We start from the raw sequence: 23217 nt of genomic DNA on the forward strand, positions 1-23217 counted from the left end.
CAGGTCAGGGGGGAGTTGCTGCCTCAAGTGGAGGAGTTTATCTCACGGTCTTGTTCACGCGTGAGGGTAGGGGGGAGCAGGAGTTGGACAGACGGATCGGGGCAGCATCAGCAGTGATGCGGACGCTAAACCAATCTGTTGTGGTAAAGAGAGAGCTGAGCCAAAAGGCAAAGCTTTCAGTTTACTGGTCCAACTATGTTCCCACCCTCATCTATGGTCACGAGCTATGGGTAGCAACCGAAAGAATGAGATAACGGACACAAGCGATCAAAATGAGTTTTCTTTGCAGGGTGGCTGGGTTCCAGGGCAGGCTCTCTGGACATGCCCCACCGGGAGGAGACTCCGGGGCAGACCCAGGACACGCTCGAGAGATTGCATCTCTTGTCTCTTCTGGGAACGCCTCAGTATTCCCCCGGAAGAGCTGGCGAAGGTGGCCGGGGAGAGGGAAGTCTGGGCAGCTCTGCTTAGGCTGCTACCCCCGCTACCCGGACTCAGATAAGCCGCAGAAGATGGATGGATGGATATCTGCATTGAATTCCTTCAAATTAAATAACTTCACAGCCACAGAATGGCCTTTTTTTTAATATTGCAGAAATAAACATGCATCACAATGACCAAACTTCAGAGGGAACTAAATTTTGCCAATTTTTTGAAATCGAAAGGCTGTCTCGCGTTAATGTGTTTGAGATCAAATAGTAAATAATAAAAATACAGTAAATAGCCCAGTTCCACAACTGTAATGATTCATATGTAAAGAACCGCTCAACTAAGTAAAAAGAAACATCACTACTTTAAGACGTGACTTAATGCTTTTTTTTTCTTAATTTTTTATAAATTGAATTCGAAGGTATGTCCAAACTTTTGACTGGTACTGTATGTAAGTTTGCACTTGAGCATCTATGTTTTTTCGCTAAAGAATGAAGTATTGGTGTACTTAAATTTGGTTTGCAGGCAGCTATTAAACTGAACGATCTGTGAGGCAGGCATGCGACAGTGCCCCACACATTCTCACATAAAATGAGATAATCCCTTGTGTCGAAGCGGAGTCATAAACGCCAGAGAAACTTCTAGCTTCACAGGTAGATTTTGGGAATGGACATCATACACACTGGGCTAAGATACAGAGAGTCCTGGGGTTGTCGTTTTTGCCCAGCTGCCCTGTGGAGACGTGGTGTATGTATTTTATAGCCATGAAGGTATGAGCTGTATGATTTGAGTGTGTGTATGCTGACAGGAAATGGCCAGTGATGAACTGAAGGAGATGCGCAAGAATATGACCAAAGAAGCTATCAGGGACCACCAGATGGCCAAGACTGGAGGCACCCAGACTGACCTGTTCACCTGTGGGAGATGCAAAAAGAACAAGTGCACCTACACGCAGGTATGTTTGTACACACATTGCATCATTTTTCCCCCTAATGTAATGTTTTTATATATATATATATATATATATATATATATATATATATATATAAATAAAAACTAGGGCTGTAACGATATGCGTATCGAAATCGCGATACGCAGAGCCACGATCCGTATCGCGATACAAGAAGGCAGAATCGCGGTACACCCTTTCAAACTTCTCCTCAGCCCAAAAACAGAGGCGCTTCCAAACTTCAATTTATGAATACTTTACTTTTTATTTAAATTACATTTTAAACTTTAAATTACTTTTATTTTTTTATATCTATTAGTAAGTCGTTTTTTCGCCGACCTGCGACAATCTTCTGCGAGTCACGCAACGTCCACACTCGCCACTGGCAGAGCATTCATTTCTTTTAAGCGTTCGCCATTCTGGTTGCGACGCGGGGAGCGAATCTGTAAACAAGCAGCTCATTGGCTGGCTAGGTGTGCCACAAGCCAATCACAATCACTTGACCGGAAAGGCATGCAGTGTTGCCAGATTGGGCGGGTTTAGGTGCTTTTTGGCTGGTTTTGAACATATTTTGGGGTGGAAAACGTTAGCAATATCTGGCAACACTGAAGGCATGTCTGCTTGGGCGGAAGCCTTCTGCGGCAGTTACATTTTGACACGCGAGCAATGTTTCACCATAAAAATTCCGTAATTTTCATCTGTTTTCCGCGATCACAGAAAATCATTGGCCCTATGAGAGTGAGACAGTGAGAGAGCCACCCCCCAAAAAAATCTTAATGGATTTACACGATTTGGAAAAATGACTTTTTCAGAACCGAAAAAAACAGAGCTTCCTGCTCAACAGTATTATTTTGAGAAATAAAACAATCTTTGGATATACATTTGTTCATTTTTGCATACATATTACTCATTCTCTGCAGTGGTCTGAATTATTTGTTATTAAATAGTTAATGTAAGTAAGTAAATGTTAATAAGTCAAATTTACTACTTTAAAAAAACATTTTTAAAAAAATCATGGGCGTATCGAATCGTGGGTCAAAAATCGCGATACGAATCGAATCGTGAGTTGGGTGTATCATTACAGCCCTAATATAAACACACACCCACAGACCCATGAAGTGAATTGAGAACTATGATTTATTTTTATCTTGAAGCATTTCCTTCTGAAACAGGAAGTCGGGTAGATTTCTGCAATATCCAGTAGTGTTTAAGAATCTAAACAGGCTCAATTGGCTTCGCAAACAGTCTGAAAGTTGCAGATGAGAGTTTAAAGAGAATGGTGTAAAAATTCTCAGTGTCAGTTTGCCCATTGGGCTTTGTCATGTTCAGCACACTAGAGCAGAGGTTTCCAAATACTGAGCCTCAGATTGTTACCAGCCTGCAGCAGTTCCCCCCCCACCCCCCTTGTGGCAGTGAGAGCATTAGGCTTCTGGCAGGGAAGATGGTAATGACTGCCGTTTTAACACAAAGCAGTATAAAACTGTAACTTGAGAAATAAGCTTTTCTGCACAACACACACAGCATGCCTTGAGCCTTCCTTCCAAATGCTGTTGCACTCACCATGTTATACCCACCTGTTAGCTGTATGCTAACTTGGAGAACATGTACCATCATGATTACAGCAGCTAGTGATTGTTTCTGGAGTGGGGTTGGACATATTTGTGCCGAGATTCGGAGGAGGAATGAGCACAGGCACACACTCTTCAATAAATAAATGAAGAGGAATGACCAATACTGCATGACTGACTAATACTACATGAAAGACCCAAGTTTAAAGGAACTACCTGGTGGATGAGGAACCATTTAAAATGTTCACTCTTTTTTCCTGGAAGTGACAAACTGCCAAATTAAAATGTGAATATCTGCAGATTTTTATGCCCCCGCTCCGAAGGAGAGGTGGTATACAGGTTTACGTCTGTCTGTCCGTCCGAAACACCCTTTTTCCCAGCAGCCACAAATCATAGGCACTTGGTACCATAATTCAGCTTGGGGTTCTATACCGTGTATACCATTTTCAGGTCTGTCCCATATCGACTTACTGTTTACTGACTGAACGTATTTACAAAACATATATAGAGTGGATTTAGATGCTATTTCAAGAAGCAAAATGCTGTTTCAAAATGACAGTTTACCAGGATGCTATTTGAAATCCCTGGGGAGAGACACTGCTCTTTACTTACTTGTTTCAGGGTTAATTACTTGTTGAAGTCAACATTCATAATAAGTGTCCTATTCCTTCGATTGCTTGCATTCTGATATAAGCAAGAGCGGGGGGATAAGCAAGTGAGCAGTAGCTCACAGTTGATCTTGTTTTTGTAATTTTTATGTCCCCCAACACCAAGAGACTTGTTAAGAAAACTCATTAGCATGTGAGCATGTGCTTCTCATTTTCTTCCCTTAATGTTGTCTCCAAATTTTAATTCCAATGTAGCTATTTCTGCTTGCGCTTCAAGAAGCGTTTGTCTTGAGAAATTGTATGTAACCTAAATATAGACGCATGTGCCAGCTCCGAATTAGCCTTATTTTATTCAAAGAAACAAAAGCGAAAGCATTATAGAGCTTTACAGTACCCAAATTCATTTGTTTATGTATTTGCATACTGATGGTGTCTTTTGTCAGCAGGTGCAGTGTCGTACAAATTTTGGCAAAAGACATTGCGAATCACTGTATGGTTCTGTCAGCTACTGTTTTGGGAATGTTCCAAGCCAAACAGCATGGATAAAATACAAAACGGCCTTCTAGATAGATAGGTAGTAAGCAAGTAAGTATACAAAGGTACTTCAAAAACTTCTCGGCCTCACCCAGAAACAAGGGGTGTAACTCCCGTTTTGGGTTTGTAGGTGCAATAGGCTTATCAAATCAGTCTCATGTAAAAAGGGATCAGTCTCATAAATTCATTAATCATTAATTCAAGTGTCCAATAGTTTATAGCTAAACTATTAAAATCACTGGAATAACTTGGTGGTGATGTTGCTATAGTTTATTGAGTATTGTAGCTCTAATGTAATACGTTTACTCTAGATCTATAACATTCATATAACAACTAAATGGGTGAAGGCAATTAGAATACTTTCTTTGGCAGAGGTTGGCATTCAGTGAATATTGTAACAATAAACAGGACACAGTTTATTCCAAAGATACCATTTATTGAAATAGCTGACATGAATTGGCAAACTAATACTGATCATATATAGCAACAATAGCAGCCAAGGAATAATTCAATATAAATGGCGATACAATGTATACAAATAAGAATCAGTATTGTATGTGATAATTAAGGCACCGATGGTGATCAGAAGTAATAAGCTACAGCCAGTGTTACAGTGTAGGGGCGAGTGGATGTTAAAATGTGATAGGGAAATCACGTGTTTGTGTGTGTATGGAATGGAAACTCTGTGCCAGCCGCGCCCAGAGGGGGATGATCGACACAGGAGAGCGTGCGAAAAAGAACAAAGGAATCTGTAGTTTAAAACTAGTCTCGGCTAGGCCTTAACCCCAAATTCTACTCAACCCTTAGCTAGTCCTGAAATCCCAATGTTGAGGAGTGGAGTACGATGGAAGGAGTTAAAAAAAAAAAAAAAAGAGAGAGCGCGCATGCACGATCTAACTAAATACAGATAGTAAACAAAGTAAAGCAAACAACACACAGTCTAAGACCGACTTTCATGTGAATCAAAATGCATACATTTAAACCATAAATGAATTCAAATGAACAACACTCTTCACATTAACTAGCCACAACTAAGTCTAACAATTGCCCAGATGCCAGCCTTACTTGGGATTGCTCGTTAGCGATTGAAAGTGCGCCTTCCGTATTCGAAGACAGCGCGGGGCGCAGATCTTGGGAGAAAGCAGTGGTTCCTTTCACTTTTAGCTTGTCAGCTGAAGATCTTCGGTGTCCCGTTGGTCATCCGATGATCTGGAAGGAATCTTGTTTATAGTTTGTCGACGTTGAGAAAGGGAAAAGGGATCCGGTCGCCTTTCCTCTTTGAAATACTGCGTGGGCTGCAATAACTAACCGGTTCAGTTATTATTATGACTCTGCGAAGGTCAAATAGATTGAACTTTGGCTAAAGGTCTGGTATCAATAGCTCGTTCTTTGTTCTTGTCCTTCTGTAGCACAGACGCAACATCTCTCTTTCACGCGTGGAATCCACCACCAGAGAGTGAGAATTTCGATTCCGCCGCGGGTTTAAAGCAGTCGTGACGTCACTGTATCTGGTATTGTCTCTGTATCCAGTACCATTACAGGGAGTCAGAAGAATGGACAGAGATAGAACATGCCGTTGAGTACAGGGATTGGTGTGTTCAATGTTGTACTGTGAAAGGGGGAAGATGGTTACTATGGCTACGGATTGGCAGCCCCCCCCTACAGGGTGTAGCTGCATACTATAAAGCCTTATATCATTGTACACAAAAACTCAAATAAAAGAAGCAATCAAAGAAAAAAGGAGAGGAACGCTTCAAGCTGGCGTGATATTACTCCAGGACAATGTGCTCATCCACACAGCACAGGTGGTGGGGTAGAAACAGCCAAATGTGCAGGGCTCTACATTAACTTTTGAAACCACTTGTCCTATCGGGCAAGTTGAAAGGAAATTTACTTGTCCGAATGTGAAGTTGACTTGTCCAAAGAAAAATTTGAGAAAAACCCCCCACAAATAAACTATTTGTAATAAACTAATTTCACCAGAATTACTTTAACACAAAAATCTATTCACTGCAGAAAAAAATTGGACTCCATTAATTTATTTATGAGAAATTGAAAACCAGAAAATTAAAATTATATATATTTTCATTTTTAAATTATTAACTTTGAGTATATATCCTCCACTGCTTTAATTGTTGTTGTCTAATTATTCATTGTGGCTCCTGTATGGTATTTAATGGTTGTGATGAAAGTTGCGGTGTTTTTTAGGTTTTTGTTGCGATTACATTGCGGGAGGAAGTGAAAGTTGCGAGAAATTGTTGCGATTTTCTCTTTTTGTGATTAAAATTGAGTGATTTGTTAAATACTAAGTTATTACTGAAAAACTATTGATTAAAAAAACAAAGACTCTGAGAAATGGTCCTATAAGCAACTTTACCAATATAAAAGATTACCAGGACTACAAAAATGCAGAAAAATAGGCTTTACTTATCCAAATGCTCCTGTTGGTTCAAAAGTTAAAGTGCATAGAACCTCAAAGCACAACATGAAGTTACCTTCAAATATAATATAAATGCCTCAGCTTTCATGTAAGAAAAAAAACTATTAATACTAGTACTGTGTGCAGGCAGTCTCTCCTGAAGACTAAATTAAACAATAATTATAAACTAATAAAATAAATGGCTCAGGCTTCATAGAAGAAAAAAAAATTTGAACAGAATCTCACAGTATGATGCTGAAGCTGCCTAAACAATGGAAAATAAAATACCATTTTGGCAAAAATGTTGGCATCCATTAATTTCTTGTATTAAGTAAAAAATAATGTAAAGTGCACACAGTCCTTCACTGTAAACATAACACACTTTCAGTAACAGAATTTAAGCCTACGTAAACACTGACTCGCACATGCTGCTTCTCTTGAACATATACACGGAAGTAAGGCGGAAGGTAGTTTGTCGACGTCACCTCAAGACGACGCCAACGATTGGTCAAATTTGCGGGGAAGTTGCGGTGATTGGATATAATTGTAACAGTGCCCTGAATTTGCGAGGATTGGTTGAATTTGTGTTGATGTTGCAAATCGCAACATCGTGAAATCCTGGAGGGTCTGGTAAATGACCGTTTACTTTTCAGCTCAAATACATGAAGCGGTCGGTATTGGCCGGTTTCGCAAGTGGAATATTGCGCATGCGCACATCGCTCTTCCCGAAGAGAAACATCCGGCGATTCATCAAAACAATATGTCGAGTGAGATGCTTCAGAAATCATGTGAATAAACTGATAAATTTGATATGTAACCCGAATATCGGCGTATTTTGGCACTTGTCTGATCGGACAAGTAACTGAGACGATGAACTTGTCCGACATAAAGGATCACTTGTCCCGGACAAGCGGACAACCGTTAATGTCGAGCCCTGATGTGGCTTTGAACTGTTGCCCTATGCACCTTACTCACCCGACCTGGCACCGTCTGACTTCTGTCTGGTTCCCAAACTGAAATCCCACTCACATGGTCGCCATTTTCAAAGTGATGAAGTCATCCATGCTGTTGAGGAGGATCTGGAGGCTCAAGATATGACCTTGTTCCACAAAGGGATACTGAAGCTTGAACATCGGTGGACCAAGTGCATTGAAGTTAAAGGAGATAACTTCTATGTTGAAGAATAATGCAAGAACAATCTTTCTCCTGTAACGTTTTCTGGGTGAGGCCAAGGATTTTTTGAAGTATCCTTGTATGATAACCAGACACAGTCCACTCTGTTGCATTTAGCAAGTGGTGTTGGTGAGTGTGTGTTTTTGTTTGTTTGGCATCTGTCCACTTCCCATGGAAACTACTGCAAAATTGGTAGTAAATACACCTAATCAGGTGAACATACTTTATAGCAACCATCATTGGTCATTTTATCAGGTAAACTTACCATACAGGTGCACTTTATCATTGCACAGTTACTTAAGTGCACCTCTTAACAGCACCTCTGTTGCGATGTACAGTTTTTTTTTTTTGTAGCTCTGCTTTATTGAATTCTCAAACTGACACCTTTTGACCCCCTTTTTTTTTTTTTTATTTTATTTTCCTTCAGGTTCAGACTAGAAGTGCTGACGAGCCCATGACCACATTTGTCTTCTGCAATGAATGCGGCAATAGATGGAAGGTGAGATTTCTCTTTTTCTTTATTTTATCTCTTAACCCTTTGGGGTCGAGAGCTTTGCCGGCGAAGCTCAGCAGATTTAGAATGAGTAGATCATGTATTTAAATAAATATATTCGCGAGGGTTTTTTTTAATCATACAAGCATGATAAACCTATTGACAGAAACTTTGATTTACACTTTCCTATGTGCCCACTGTCAAATAATATTCTGGTTTTTAAATGACTTAAATTAGATGAAACATAACTTGTCACCTTCCTCAGTCACACCGGATTCGGAGCACTGAGCGCCCGCTTACGCATTCATAAAAGACTGTTCACATGGTAACGGCATGATAATCACTTTCACTTTTTTTTTTTTCTGATTGGTTTCTCTTTCGCGGTGGGAACGCCCACCGTAAACAGGATAAAATCTGTCAGCCGTAGTTTAGCCTATTTGGAGGTAAAACTTGTTACGAGATGGCACATGTATTTTGTGCGCTTTGGATGATTCAGGACAGCAATTCAATTCAATCTTGAGAACTGATGAGCGATTTTTTTTTTTTTTTTTAACTTCGACTCAATCCAACCAAAGATCAACTCGAGTAAGTGTAAATATTTCCTCTGTTTATTATAAGCAGATCAGTTGATATGCATGGACTGTTGTGCATGCACAGGAAAAATGACTGAGCAATTTTTCCAGAGTTAAAAGTATTTTTTTTTAAAAAAAAGGTTAAATTTTCTCTATTTTGAGTTTAGAGAGTAAAAGTTGGAGTGGGAGCAAAAGTACAGCGTAATTGTGTAACAGAGTTGGTTGTGGCTCTGAACTGAGTAGTACAAGAGTTAATTTCAAGACACACTGAATCGAGTCAAATACCAAAATAAAGTCAAATGCCAGATAAATGAAGCTGTTGTAAAAAGCAGTTTTAGAACCGTGTTGGAATGTGTGAAAAAACATGACCTTGACCTGATGGGATTGAGAGTTAATCTGATGGGATTAAGTGATGGCAGTGGGAGGGGTTTTCACTCTTCTCATTGAATGGAATTTTTTTTACTCTTCTCATTGAATACCCCTCCCACTGCCAACCCTTTATCCCAAAACAATAGGACATACATTTTTTTTTGATGGCCAGTTAATTGTCCAAATCAAATGGAGCAGATTTAAGTTTTTGTGCTTGATTCATTCCTAAGATTGAACAGAATCAGCTCAAGTGACCCAAACGGTTCGTCACAATGGGTAAGGTCATGTTTTTTCACACATTCCAGCACAGTTCTAAAACTGCTTTTTACAACGTCTTCATTTATCTGTTATTTTTTTTAAAGTACAATCATGACATACATACTACATGGATATTATTGTATCTGAAAGTCATATGACTTTGAAAATACTGCTTAGATTTGTTGAAATTGACAACAAAATCAGAGCATGCCAAAATCATTAGAGTGCCAGAAAATACCCTCAGACCCCAGAGGGTTAACTCCATGCTGTGTACCTGACAGAATACTTGCAAAGTCTCCTGTGAAAACAGCACCCTTATATGCGCGTGCTGATTGCGCTCAAAACAGCATCAAGTGTTTCCCATAATGACTGGGTCCCAAGTGTGCGCACAATGCTCTCCGAAGGATCCTCGAATGTAAATGCACTTTTTAAGGCTTGGTGAAGGTTAGGCTATGCCGAGTCACTGTGTTGCTCATGTTCACTTCACTGTATAAGAATGAGCACCTTGCTGCAGTTGCTCCACATTTCCTATTTTCACCTGCACCTTTTCAAAGCCGTATTGATTGATTTTTATCCTCGATTTTTCACCTTACAGTTCTGCTGAAGATGGAGCAGGCATCATCAGAGCGAGAAGTGGCTAAATTCCTGGACCATCACTTTGTACCATCAGCTGATAGGAACTTTTAGGTTTTTTTGGCCTCCATCGTACCACGGTGGCTCTGGACATCATCAATGTTTTCTCATTGTTTTGGTGTGGATCAAAACAATGTCCTGTGTTTTAACTTGATGTATAGCTAGGCTCAGCCTTTGGACTATGATCAGTGTCATTTTTTTCCCCCCTTTAACATCAGGTTTTTATATGTAGTTTAACGGATGTATTTTTGACAACATTCACACGTAGAAAGTTTTACCTTGCCCTAATGGAAATTACCAGCAATTAGGCCATCTAATTTTATTAGATTATTGTACCTAATAAATTGACAACTATTAAGGCTTTTAAATTTCAAATGCTGATGATTTTTTTCTTCTTTTTCTGTTAGTCTGACATGTTTTGAAAATATGCTAGACACAAGAAGACTTCCACTTTTATTCATATTTATATGCATGATTGGCAAATTTCTACTGTTTACATTTTTTTTCTTTTCAGGAGTAAAATGTTTTTCCAAGATTTAGAATTGTTGTTCTATACTCGATGCGTCTACGTCCTCACACAGCTCACTGCATTGCTTTTCTCTGTTACCGGTACAGCTTGACCTGTTTTAAAAGAAAAAGACATTCTACTCTTTTTAGATCATGAGTTTCAGGCTTTTCTTCAGAGGTAAATGTTTTTACTCAAAGCCCTTAATGAGCAAGACAAACGCAGAGTCTGCAGTGGTTAGAGTCTCCTGGATTCCCGGTTAAAGCCCTGTTCTGGTTTTAGGGTTGATCCTGATCTAGATCAACTATTCTCGAAGCTTGTAAGCCTCCCCTTCATTCCACTCTGCTGTTGCGATTTGACATCGCAACCATAGCATTCGTGTGTCTCCGTTCACTTTTATACAGGCTAATTAGCATCCTCTGATGAGCTACAAACACTACCTTGGTGGCTGATGCAGACATTTGGGTCCACCCATAGCTTCAAACTTAGAACAGCTCCAGCATCAGCTAGAAGCAGTGGAGTAAACTTTAACCAGGCTTTGCAATAAATACATAAGCCTTGGTGGTATTGCAAGCTGTAGAAGTTGCGTGTGTATCTCACTGAGAATTTTTTTTCACTTCAGCAATAATTCAAAGTGTTTTGAAGGAGTTGGAGTTACTGACTTCAGCCGACCTGCTGTTGCCCTTTAGTTAACAATTATTCACTGAAGGCCAAGTGAATAATAACTGAGACGAAGTCGAGGTTATTATTCGCTGATATTCACGGAGCCTGAGGTGGAGAATTGTTTTAGTATAAATACACAGGTGATTATTTATTTAAAAAAAATTTTCATTTCAAACTTCAAAAGCGGCATGCAAATGTAATAAAGACTTGCGGTGCAGACTTGTCACTTATCTATGCCGACTCACGTAATACTTTGTTTTGAACTAGAGAAAATAAATCACAACTCCACCTTACCTTTGAATAGTTTTAGACCAAACTTCGTACCATCTTTAGTGCTTTTAGGAACAGCATTTTCTTTCATCATTCGCAATTCTTCCTCACTTATGGTGACGAAGCGATTGGTGCCACTTTGTCGAGTCGCTCGAGGTGATTATCGAGAAATAGTCTGAATCTCTTGACCAATCAGCACACATGATTTTCTATAATCCCCTTCGTATTTATATGAATTTTTTTTAATCGCCAGTGCTGTTGAAGTCACAATTTGTCAATTAATCAGACAGTATTTAATGAAAATCAGTTTTGTTTTGTTTTAAATTGGCACCTTTTCTAATATGTTACCATTTTACACAGATGCTCGTATGGTGGACTTGCCACATAAGATTTAAGAAGGTGTAGACATGGTAACGTTTTGGAATGAGTCTCAAGTGTTAACGCTTTGTAACAGTCATCAGGATGGAAGGTGTTCTGGTTCCTCAAAAACATGAAATGCTGCATTTCTTCTGGTTGTTTTAAGTGCAAAAGAGAGAGAAAAAAGAGGCTGGTGAGGGACTGGCTCTTTACGGCTGCTATAATGTAAGCGGTAATCAGAATGAGTTTGTTTTCATTCAAGGGAGCTAAAAACATAAGTGACACTTTATAAATAAAAGTTAGTATTGGTTACTTTGTGGTATAACAGGAATAAAGCGCTTTGTTTTGGTAGTCTCTCAATCATGTCGGATCGTATCTCGGCACCCCATCGTTGACTATTTTCCTACTCCGTGCAGCCCGTTATATGTATTACTCCTTACATTTTCTGTAGGCCAACGTGTGAAGCGGATGAGAGCCTACTCTTCTTTGTGCAGGACTTTCTCACACGACATGTTCATGTCCTGCTTTTGCATATGAATATCTTTCCCATTTACTGTTATCAAATGGGTTTTGTTGCATTTCATCCCACTGCCTTGATGTTTTAACAAGCCTGGTATTAGTGGCTTATTTGAATAACAAACAGCTTTGAGCTGATTGTTTTTGATGTGGATAATATGTGCATATCAATAAGGCTGATATGAAGCAGTGGTTTAAAACCCTCTCAAGATCATTGCATTTTATATACTAATATGTAGGTGTTAGAAGGTCGAAATTGCACTATTTGAATGGAAAAAAACCCACATTTGACTGGCTCTTAGTTCCAGGACTTGGTGTGGTTCTAGTGGCAGTGAATAAGTGAACATGACACGCTTTTGTGAGCTTCCCAGGTGCATCCTCTCCAGAAGAGGAGTAGTGATCCTATTCTCCATGATAACCCACAATAACTGCTTACAGCAGCTCAGATTTGTCTCCAAGAATTAATATTTGGATATCTGCAATATGCCTGACCCGGTGCATGATTTGAAATACCTGCAAAAATGTTCGTGCTTATTTTTAAAAACACAAAAGCACCACAAGCTGTAAAATTATTGTGCTTTATTTTCATCTTAAAGATTTCAAATGCCCACAGATATATATTTATATATATATATTTTTTTTCTCAGTTGAGTAAAACAGAAACAGGTTACTGTAAACATTCAGATATTAGTCATTTAAAAATGTATACTCTTTTTGTAAACCGATCAGAAAATAACACTCTTGCGTACTTTTCACAACACCAAAAAAAAAACCCCAGAAATAAATAAAAATATAGGCAGTATCACTTCAAAACCATTGGCTTAGATTGAGGTTGATCTATGTGGTGAACCCATCAGCTCAGATTGCACATGTTGAGTAAATAATGAGCAGAAGTGCCCCCATGTAATACGTACTGGACTCTGATCAATCACCATTGTTGAACTGTCCTAACCTTGTGAATGTCTTCCTTCAAATGGCATGACTTCAGTGATGGAAAAAATGGATGAAGTGCAAGAATGAATTTCAGAAGTCACATCAGAAACTGATCAAAGGCCCAGAGTCTGTTTCTGTGGCAAGAGTCTGATTCAACTATTGCCATAAGAGAGATGTTACACAATTGAATGTCAAGGCACTTCCCCAAATGAGGATCTTGTCTTCGAGTGACGTGAGTCAAGCAACAAAACAATTTACAAAACTAATTTTTTTTTAAAGAAAAGAAAACAACAAAAACTTGGCCATTGATTCTAGTCAGTGCTTTGAAAGAGTAAGCTTGTAATAACACAGTTTAACTGGACTTGGCTACTTTGGTGACACGTACAAATAAGAGTCCTAAATACTTTTCCATTGAGTCCAAATCCTGGTTTCAAAGTGTCCCAGTATTACATGTTTTAGTGAATGTGTTTACCTCATGGAGGGTTTGTTAAGTAGCTAGGAAGTTGAGTGAAATGGATTAAAAACTGGGAAAAAGTTTCAGAAAAGAAAAAAGTACAGCACAGACGGACTTGAGGACAAAGGACTGGGAACTGCAGATCTAAACCTAAACATATTTGATACAATAATAAAAATATCTTCATGTTAAAATGGTTATATTCATCTCATGACAGTTATATGTGATTGTTTATTTTAATACTTAAATTTTCATAAGATCTTTATCCTGCCTTCTAGTATGCACATTTTTTTGGATATCTAAGATTAGCCAATACACAAGGTCTGGAGGTAACTGGACACGAACAGGTTTTTACCAGGTAGTACTGGATTTCAGATAAAACATTGATTATGAGCTTAAAGTCCAGAAATGAATGAACATCCACATTTCGTTTCTATACATATTTAGACAGTTAGTTGCGCAGTGGTTTATTCATCAGCTCTATGTTGTTGCAGCTTTAGTTCATACACAAGAGAGTTTGTAACAAGACTGTATTAAAAAAAAGAATTATTCAAACGTGATCTCAGACGGTTTATCACAACTGTTGCAGTAAAGTCTAAAATACAAGGGCGGGGTAAAAAGTACAAAAAAAAGATATTTTTTGGGTACAAAGTCAAACTACATGAAATATGATGTCACTGTCTTTTTACCTACAGGTTGCATTGTAGTACAGTGTAATATACAGTATCTTGCAAAAGTATTCATCCCTCTTGGTGTTTGTCCTGTTTTGTTGCATTACAAGCTGGAATTAAAATGGATTTTGGGGGGTTAGCACCATTTGATTTACACAACATGCCTACAACTTTAAAGGGGCAAACTGTTGTTTTATTGTGACACAAACAATAATTAAGATGAAAAAACAGAAATCTGGAGTGTGCATAGGTATTCATACCACCAAAGTCAATACTTTGTAGAGCCACCTTTTGCTGCAATTACAACTGCAAGTCTCTTGGGGTATGTGTCTCTTCGCTTAGCACATCTATCCACTGGGATTTTTGCCCATTCCTCAAGGCAAAACTGCTCCAACTCCTTCAAGTTAGATGGGTTGTGTTGGTGTACAGCAATCTTCAAGTTATGCCACAGATTCTCAGTTGGATTGAGGTCTGGGCTTTGATTAGGCCATTCCAAGACATTGAAATGTTTCCCTTTAAACCATTCCAGTGTAGCTTTAGCAGTATGTTTAGGGTCATTGTCTTGCTAAACCATGAACCTTCGTCCCAGTCTCAAACCTCTGGCCAACTCAAACAGGTTTTCCTCCAGAATTGCCCTGTATTTAGTGCCATCCATCTTTCCTTCAATCCTGACCAGCTTTCCTGTCCCTGCAGATGAAAAACATCCCCACAGCATGATGCTGCCACCACCATGCTTCACTGTAGGAATGGTGTTCTCAGGGTGTTGGGTTTGCGCCACACATGGCGTTTCCCATGATGGCCAAAAAGTTCAATTTTTGTCTCATTTGACCAGAGAATCTTTTTCCATGTGCTTGGGGAGTCTGACACATGCCGCTGGGCAAACTCCAAAAGTGTTTTCTTCAGCAATTACTTTTTTCTGGCCACTCTTCCATAAAGCCCCACTATGTGGAGTGTATGGCTTAAAGTGGTCCTATGGACAGATACTCCCATCGCGGCTGTGGATCTTTGCAGCTCCCTCAGCATTATCATTGGAGTCTTTGTTGCATCTCTGATTAATGCCCTCCTTGCCCGGTCTGAGAGTTTTGGTGGGTGGCCTTCTCTTGTCAGGTTTGTAGTGGTGCCATATTCTTTCCATTGTGCTATAATGGATTTAATGATTCTCCATGGGATATTCAAAATTTGGGATATTTTTTATCACCCAACCCTGAGCTATACTTCTCCACAACTTTGTCTCTGACCTGTTTGGAGGCTCCTTGGTTTTCATGTTGCTTGCTTAGTAGTGTTGCAGAGTCAGGGTCCTTCCAGAACAGGTTGATTTATACAGACATCATGTGACAGATCATGTGACACTTTGATTTTACAGAGGTGGATCTTAATCAACTAATTATGTGACTTATGAAGTGAATTGATTGGACCAGCTCTTATTTAGGAGTTTCATATGGAAGGGGGTGAATACTTATGCACACTCCAGATTTCTGTTTTTTCATCTTAATTATTGTTTGTGTCACAATAAAAAAACAGTTTGCACCTTTGAAGTGATAGGCATGTTGTGTAAACCAAATGGTGCCAACCCCCCCAAAATTCATTTTAATTCCAGCTTGTAATGCGACAAAACAGGACAAACACCAAGGGGGATGAATACTTTTGCAAGGTACTGTAATAGCTAACAATATTCACACCCTCAAAGAGAAAAAAAATAGGATTAATTTAATCACCGTGAAGTTTGGACATTTTAAGATTTATGATCCACAGATTTGATTTTTCACTTATGTCATGTCTTTTACCAGAAATTTATGTTTCACTCTCTGCCTTTGTGATTTGAAGTTTTAAAAAGCTTATAAATATGTAAGAAAGATTTTTTTTCCCCCAATTGGACATGCTAAGCTATTATGATCGGGAACAGGCAGTGAAATACTATAGTACAGCACACAGTATCCTTTGAGTAGAGCTGATGTGTTTCCTTGACTTGATCTTTCATTCTCATACACATTGTCTAGAACTGGACATGTCCTGTTACCCATTATTCTTTTTTCTGGAAATATTCGAAGACCAAAGGAAATATATTACAAATTCATAAATATGTCTAATATGTATACTGTAACTAGTCCATACTAGGTATCACATCATCTTTTAAAGTAAATGCAAAAAAAAGGTCATTAAAACAATTCTAAACACAAAAGAGATTTTTCTTAAAAATATGAAAATGCGCTGATAATCCTTTGGAGCTTCTTGCTATGTTGATTTGTAGCCGTACTTGTGGTATTGAGCCCTCAGGAGATTTGAGACATTGTTTGAAAATCCAGTGACCTGGAGACCTGAGTGTCTTGTTCAGGTACAGATCTCTAATGTGGTAAAATCCCTGGGAGGACCCATACTAAGGTCCCTTTAAACAAAACTCCACATAATGAAAAACGAAAAAAAAACCAAAAAAAGAAGGGGAGGGAGAACTCGAGTGGGATCACAGAGATTTAGGACTCTGGACATTGCTCCGAGACGCTCTTGAGTAGGTTTTTGTAGACAGTGGAGTTCATGAAGCGTGGGTATGAGTCTCTTTGCATTAATGTGTAAATCTGGAGCTGGGCATCATCAAACGTTTGAGACGTGGGCTCCAACATGTTCCTGTTTATTACCTCCCGAACACGTGAATCCAAGCTCACCTGGTAGAGGAACAAAATCATTTGGTGTTATTGCAGGTATACTAAAAATTCCTATTATAGGAAACTTCATCTCTAATGCTAAGACAAAGTATAAGTGGAATCTTGGAGCCCAATAACATGGAGCAGTGTTATGCAAACTCTGTAACAGCACAACCAGGGCATCCATCCATTATCCATAACCGCTTATCCTGTGCAGGGTCACAGGCAAGCTGGAGCCTATCCCAGCTGACTATGGGCGAGAGGCGGGGTACACCCTGGACAAGTCGCCAGGTTATTGCAGGGCTGACACATAGAGACAAACAAACATTCACACCTACAGTCAATTTAGAGCCACCAGTTAACCTAACCTGCATGTCTTTGGACTGTGGGGGAAACCGGAGCACCCGGAGGAAACCCACGGGGAGAACATGCAAACTCTGCACAGAAAGGCCACTGTCAGCCACTGGGCTCAAACCCAGAACCTTCTTGCTGTGAGGTGACAGTGCTAACCACTACACCACCGTGTCGCCTGGGCCAGGGCATTCCTCTAAATATTATGCCACCTGCTAAAAACGTAATAGCAGTGAACCTCATTTAATCATTTGCTGACATTAGTTGATGCCTTTTTTTTTTAATCTAAAGACATTTGCAGTTGAGACTGGATGCAACTGAGAAGTTGAGGATTGAGGGTCTTGCTCATGGACCCAACTATGATAGCTTATTGGTCACAACCAGTTCAAATGGTAGCACAAAGCTCAATAGCCCAAAGCCTTAACCATTGAGCCATTACATCCCTAGTAATTAAACTCTGTAAGGACAACCAATGACTCAGGAATGCTTCAGCTGTAACTAAGACCACTCTGGACTACCTCACCAATCAGTAAGCCTATGTTTAGCTTATTGGTGCCAAACCTGACTGAAAAAATTTACATGATACAGTACCACTCTGCTCTGTGTTGTTTTTTTTTTTTTACTCCTGGCTCTTGATTGCTGGCTTACTCACCTTTGGTTCAGTCCATGAGCTACACCTGTTTCATGGTTTTAGCATTTGTACAGTTGCCTGTATGAATATTTTAGCCATCTGCCTATTTTTGGCTGCATCTTTGGTTGGTGGATTGGTTATATAACTTTAATAAACACATTCAGAAACTGTATTCTCCACCTCATGTTTGTTACAGAAGACTTTGATGTGGTCAATGCAGAAAGAAGCATGAAACACACATACACTATAAATTATAGACAAAAGTATGACCTGACCATCACACCCTTATATGCCCATACCAAAACCAACACAAAGTTGGTGCCCATTTGATGATATAACAATCTCCACTCTTCTGGGAAAACACTAGATTTTAGAACATGACTGTGAAGATTTGTGATCATTTGTCCATAAGAGTCAAGTACTGATGCTGGGTGAGAACATAGACATATAAACATAGACGCAGCATTGAGCTGGTGGCCCGTTGCTGGGATACGTCAGAGTGTCCGCCATATTGGATGTGGCAAATCTTCCCCGTAAACCAATGCAAGTAAATGGACTGAACTTCATAAAGCCCCTTTCTACAATAATATTTAACTCGATGCCTTTTATTCACCCATTAAGACACACACGTATATATTTGGGAAACAAACAGGCATCAAAACAACATATATAACTTTTAATGTGATGGTTATAAATAGTGTGCAAAATACCCTGTATACTGCAAACTAGCAACAGATAGCTCAGGTAAGCTAATCAGTCGGCATACCGTAGCAAGCTACCAAAACCTCCATCCATCCATCCATTATCTCTAGCCGCTTTATCCTTCTACAGGGTCGCAGGCAAGCTGGAGCCTATCCCAGCTGACTATGGGCGAAAGGCGGGGTACACCCTGGACAAGTCGCCAGGTCATCACAGGGCTGACACATAGACACAGACAACCATTCACACTCACATTCACACCTACGGTCAATTTAGAGTCACCAGTTAACCTAACCTGCATGTCTTTGGACTGTGGGGGAAACCGGAGCACCCGGAGGAAACCCACGCGGACACGGGGAGAACATGCAAACTCCGCACAGAAAGGCCCTTGCCGGCCACGGGGCTCGAACCCAGGACCTTCTTGCTGTGAGGCGACAGCGCTAACCACTACACCACCGTGCCACCCGCTACCAAAACCTGAGGCCAAAATAACCAACCTACAAGACTGAATATGATAAATGAGGGAAATAGTGGAAAAACTGGAAATAGTGAATGAAAATAAAAATGTACTGTTTTATTTATTGAGTCACCACACAGACCTACTCTCGTTGAATAAAGTGAGCTGAATGAGCGCCAAACTGAGTTCGGCCAGGTTCTAACGTCATACCAAAACAAAATACATCACTGATTCCTTCACGTTCAGAAAGGTTAAAAACATTCATCATACGTTCAAAAACGTTCATCATAGTGTGGCACTGTATTATCTAATTCTCACTGCTTATAACTATACACCTACCCGGTGGAGATGAGCTGGGAAACTGAAGACTGAAGGAACAGCTCCCTCTCTGATCCTGACTGTCTGACCTGTTCTGTCAAAATCCTCCGTTCTGAAGTGTTCACTGCAGAGCATGGATGACGGAGTAGCAGAAAACCCTTCCCGTCGCACAGCTGTCTCCCACTGCTTTTTCATGTCTTTATTTTTGGGAAACCTACATAGTATGTGAAAAGTTAGCTAAGCAACTAACAACAATCAGCGTAGTTACGAAGGAAATACTTCGTTGTTTGGAGACAGGTTTCACCGAGCGGCTATTATGCATGAGACTTCATATTAGCCACAAAGTCAGAAAAATCTGTTCGTAAAATTACGTTATAATGAGCAAATACAATGAAAAGTATTTTTCCAGTCTCACCTGTGAAAGGTAATCCCATGTGATCTCGTTTGGACGGTAAACCTGTTGGTACAGTTAAACGCAGCACATGAATGAGGCATCTTTATTCTCGGCTACTGTCTAGACGCGATACCAGAGACGGTTGAAGAATCTCCACTTTGCCACATCCAATATGGCGGCGAGGATGACGTATGATTCTACGCAGAAGGCAGCGTCTATGTTTATATGTCTATGGGTGAGAAGGCCTGGTGCGTAGTTGGTGCTCTGATTCATCCCAAAGATGTTCAGTGGGGTTGAGGTTGGGGTGCAGGCCACATGAGTTCCTCCTCATTAACCTTGGCAAAAATGGAAATCTTAATGCTACCGGATGCAAAAACATTTTTGAGAATTGTGTGCTTGCGACTTCCTGGTAACAGTTTGAGGAAGGCCTGTGATGCATATGGTGTGATGGTCAAGTGTCCTCATACTTTTGGCCATATAGTGTATTAACACAAGTCTTAACTTGTGCACAGCCAAGATCACTAACCTGGAGAGCATAGGTGTTTACTGGCTTAACCTATTTTCCACCATGTATGAAGTAGCTTGATTTCTGCAGCAGCTACCTTCGTGTCAACCAATAGTCATGGTTTCTTCACACATTCACATGATAACTGACCTAAAACGTGCTTTCAGCTACTGTGGACTCTCTATTTTACTCAAAACACCAACGATTTGAGTATACTGTAGACATTTCCAAAATAACCAGTCATATCTTTGCTCACTCCACGCAGACAGGCTCCCGTCGGCCATTGGACTCGAACCCAAAACCTTCTTGCTGTGAGGCGACAGTGCTAACCACTACACCACCCTGTAAAGTAATCTTGATAACCTTCTTCATAAATGCACCTAATCTCATGTACCAAGTAGCACAAAGTGGGCCAGTGCAGCTAGTGTTTACAACCCTTTTATGTGAGGAACTCAAACATCACAGTAAACACTGACCCAACTGGTACTGTAGCAATCAAGAACAAGGACATGACTCATACCCTAAGTGTCAGCAGGGAACTACATCCCAACAGTCTCTTGAGTATTGGATCACCTGGGGTTAAAACTTTGCTACAAAACAGTTTTTACTGCCAGTGACTATTTGCTGCAGTGACATTTCCATTTCTTTTTTATTCTTCTTAGACTCGGAAGCAGTAGGGAATTTCGAAGTAGATAACTTGGCAACATAACTCAATATCTGCACATATTGTATTCTCACAAATCAGTAGGATCCAAATCAGGAGATATCACTACTGGTGATTTGCTCTCCTACAGATCAGGTAGCGGCGGCACGGTGGTGTAGTGGTTAGCGCTGTCGCCTCGCAGCAAGAAGGTCTGGGTTTGAGCCCCGTGGCCGACGAGGGCCTTTCTGTGTGGAGTTTGCATGTTCTCCCCGTGTCCGGTTGGGTTTCCTCCGGGTGCTCCGGTTTCCCCCACAGTCCAAAGACATGCAGGTTAGGTTAACTGGTGACTCTAAATTGACCGTAGGTGTGAATGTGAGTGTGAATGGTTGTCTGTGTCTATGTGTCAGCCCTGTGATGACCTGGCGACTTGTCCAGGGTGTACCCTGCCTTTCGCCCATAGTCAGCTGGGATAGGCTCCAGCTTGCCTGCGACCCTGTAGAACAGGATAAAGCAGCTAGAGATAATGAGATGAGATGAGATGAGATCAGGTAGCATTATGGCAACACAACTGGTATAAGACTGGACCACAAGAGGGATATTTACTTCCAGAGGTGGACAGTAATGAACATTTACTTGAGTCCTGTACTTAAGTACACTTTTTGAGTATCTGTACTTTACTTGAGTATTATTTTTTCTTTAAACTTATGACTTTAACTTCACTACATTTGAAAGACAAATATCGTACTTTTCACTCCACTACATTTCTATCAAGGTCCTCGTCACTCGTTACTCTGAAGCAGCTTTGAAAGTGGATGTTTTTTCTTTTCTAAAATGTGATTTTTTTTTCGCAAGTGACACTGAGACAGGCTATCAGTAATCACTAGGGTCATGTCATGTCCATAGACTGTATAAAATCAAGTTCAGTGATTTCTCAGCAGCATGATTTGAACACGATCAGTTGATGGCAGAATGGAAGGAGGCGGTTCTTCTGGAGAACACACACACTCAGGGCCATACCGAGAACCCATGTTTCAGTTTTCTGAAAGGATTAAAGATTCATTTCGTTTTAAATGTTTGCTTTGTTTGCAAAAACGAACCACATCACGGCCTACAAAAACTCGCCGTCCAACCTGCGGAAGCATATTGAGGGATATAAACGTTTTATTCCAAGAGAAAGCTTGTAATGAAGTTGTCTGTGCTTTTAGAGCTAGCAATAATGTTGTAATAGCTATGCAGTCTGGTTATTCAAATTACTTTCTATGGATTTGCCCGCCAAGTTGCCATCGCCTTGTCCATGGCTACTGTTAACACATAGCTAGTTAACTTGGACACTGTTAGTTAGCATGTAAAAACGGAGTTATGCTAACATGAATAATGTTAACTTATCTGAAGTCCTTTCAGAAATATGTTTTAGCATAATCTTGCCAAATAAACAATGTAGAAATATTTATTTTCTAGTAACGTTAGCTACCCAATATGATTTTGAGTTTGAAAAGAGTTTGCCAGCATGTCAGGTGGAGCTTCATTGACTAGCTAGCTTAACATTAAACCACCATGATGGCACAGCATGCGTTCATTTTGTGAATTCACACTTCTGTCTTTGGTAACGGCATTCGGTTTTGTAAGCGTTGTGGCAATAATACAACTGTTAGGACTAGGACTGTTTTGGCCTCTAGAGGCCGCTGTTATTTCCTTTTCATGTCGTGTTTATTTTGGCCTCTAGAGGCCGCCACTGTTCCTGTGTTTTGTGTTTGTGTTAATTGCTTAATTATCTTCACCTGTGTCCTTAATTAGTTTGTCTATTTATACCCCTGAGTTCAGTCCTCTTGTCACGGAGTCTTTGTGCTGTTATGTTTATCTCCAGTTTCCTTTGTACTGTGTTTTTTGATCTTCTTAGCTTTTGTATTTTTGCACTTTGCTTTTCTTTTGGATTTTACTCTTTGTTTTTTTTTTTTTTTGTCTTTTGTTTTGCCCTGTATATAGTGTATATAGTTTAAATAAACCTTTTGTTACTTTTTCTACTTCCGCCTCACGCCTCTGCATTTGAGTCATTCCCCTGGTGGCCTAGTGGGGGTTTGCTGGATCATCACACCAACGAACCAGGTTCGAATCCCAGCAAAACCCTAACAGAAAGACTCCGTCATGACCGACTCAGCAGAGGCTGCTTCAACTGTCTACCCGGCCAACCTTCAGGGAATTATGGCAGCTTTGA

The 23217-nt window shown here is 40.0% G+C and overlaps 2 protein-coding genes across 3 annotated transcripts in view; one reads left to right on the forward strand and one right to left on the reverse strand.

Annotated features, from left to right (window-relative positions):
* The window catches only part of tcea1 (transcription elongation factor A (SII), 1), a 35546-nt gene extending 25064 nt beyond the window's left edge, over positions 1-10482 (forward strand). Inside the window, exons 8-10 of the mRNA XM_060932025.1 lie at positions 1235-1381; positions 8105-8176; positions 9965-10482. Of these exons, the coding sequence (XP_060788008.1) occupies positions 1235-1381; positions 8105-8176; positions 9965-9973 (228 nt within the window). The 3' untranslated portion in view covers positions 9974-10482. The remainder of the gene's footprint in view (positions 1-1234; positions 1382-8104; positions 8177-9964) is intronic.
* Positions 10483-16839: 6357 nt separating this feature from the next.
* Positions 16840-23217, reverse strand: part of rgs20 (regulator of G protein signaling 20) — a 54706-nt gene continuing 48328 nt past the window's right edge. For both annotated transcript variants that reach the window (XM_060922980.1, XM_060922984.1), the window contains exon 5: positions 16840-17028. In XM_060922980.1, the coding sequence (XP_060778963.1) occupies positions 16840-17028 (189 nt within the window). The remainder of the gene's footprint in view (positions 17029-23217) is intronic.

Source organism: Neoarius graeffei, chromosome 1 (genome assembly GCF_027579695.1).
Source record: "Neoarius graeffei isolate fNeoGra1 chromosome 1, fNeoGra1.pri, whole genome shotgun sequence".
NCBI classification, from domain to species: domain Eukaryota; kingdom Metazoa; phylum Chordata; class Actinopteri; order Siluriformes; family Ariidae; genus Neoarius; species Neoarius graeffei.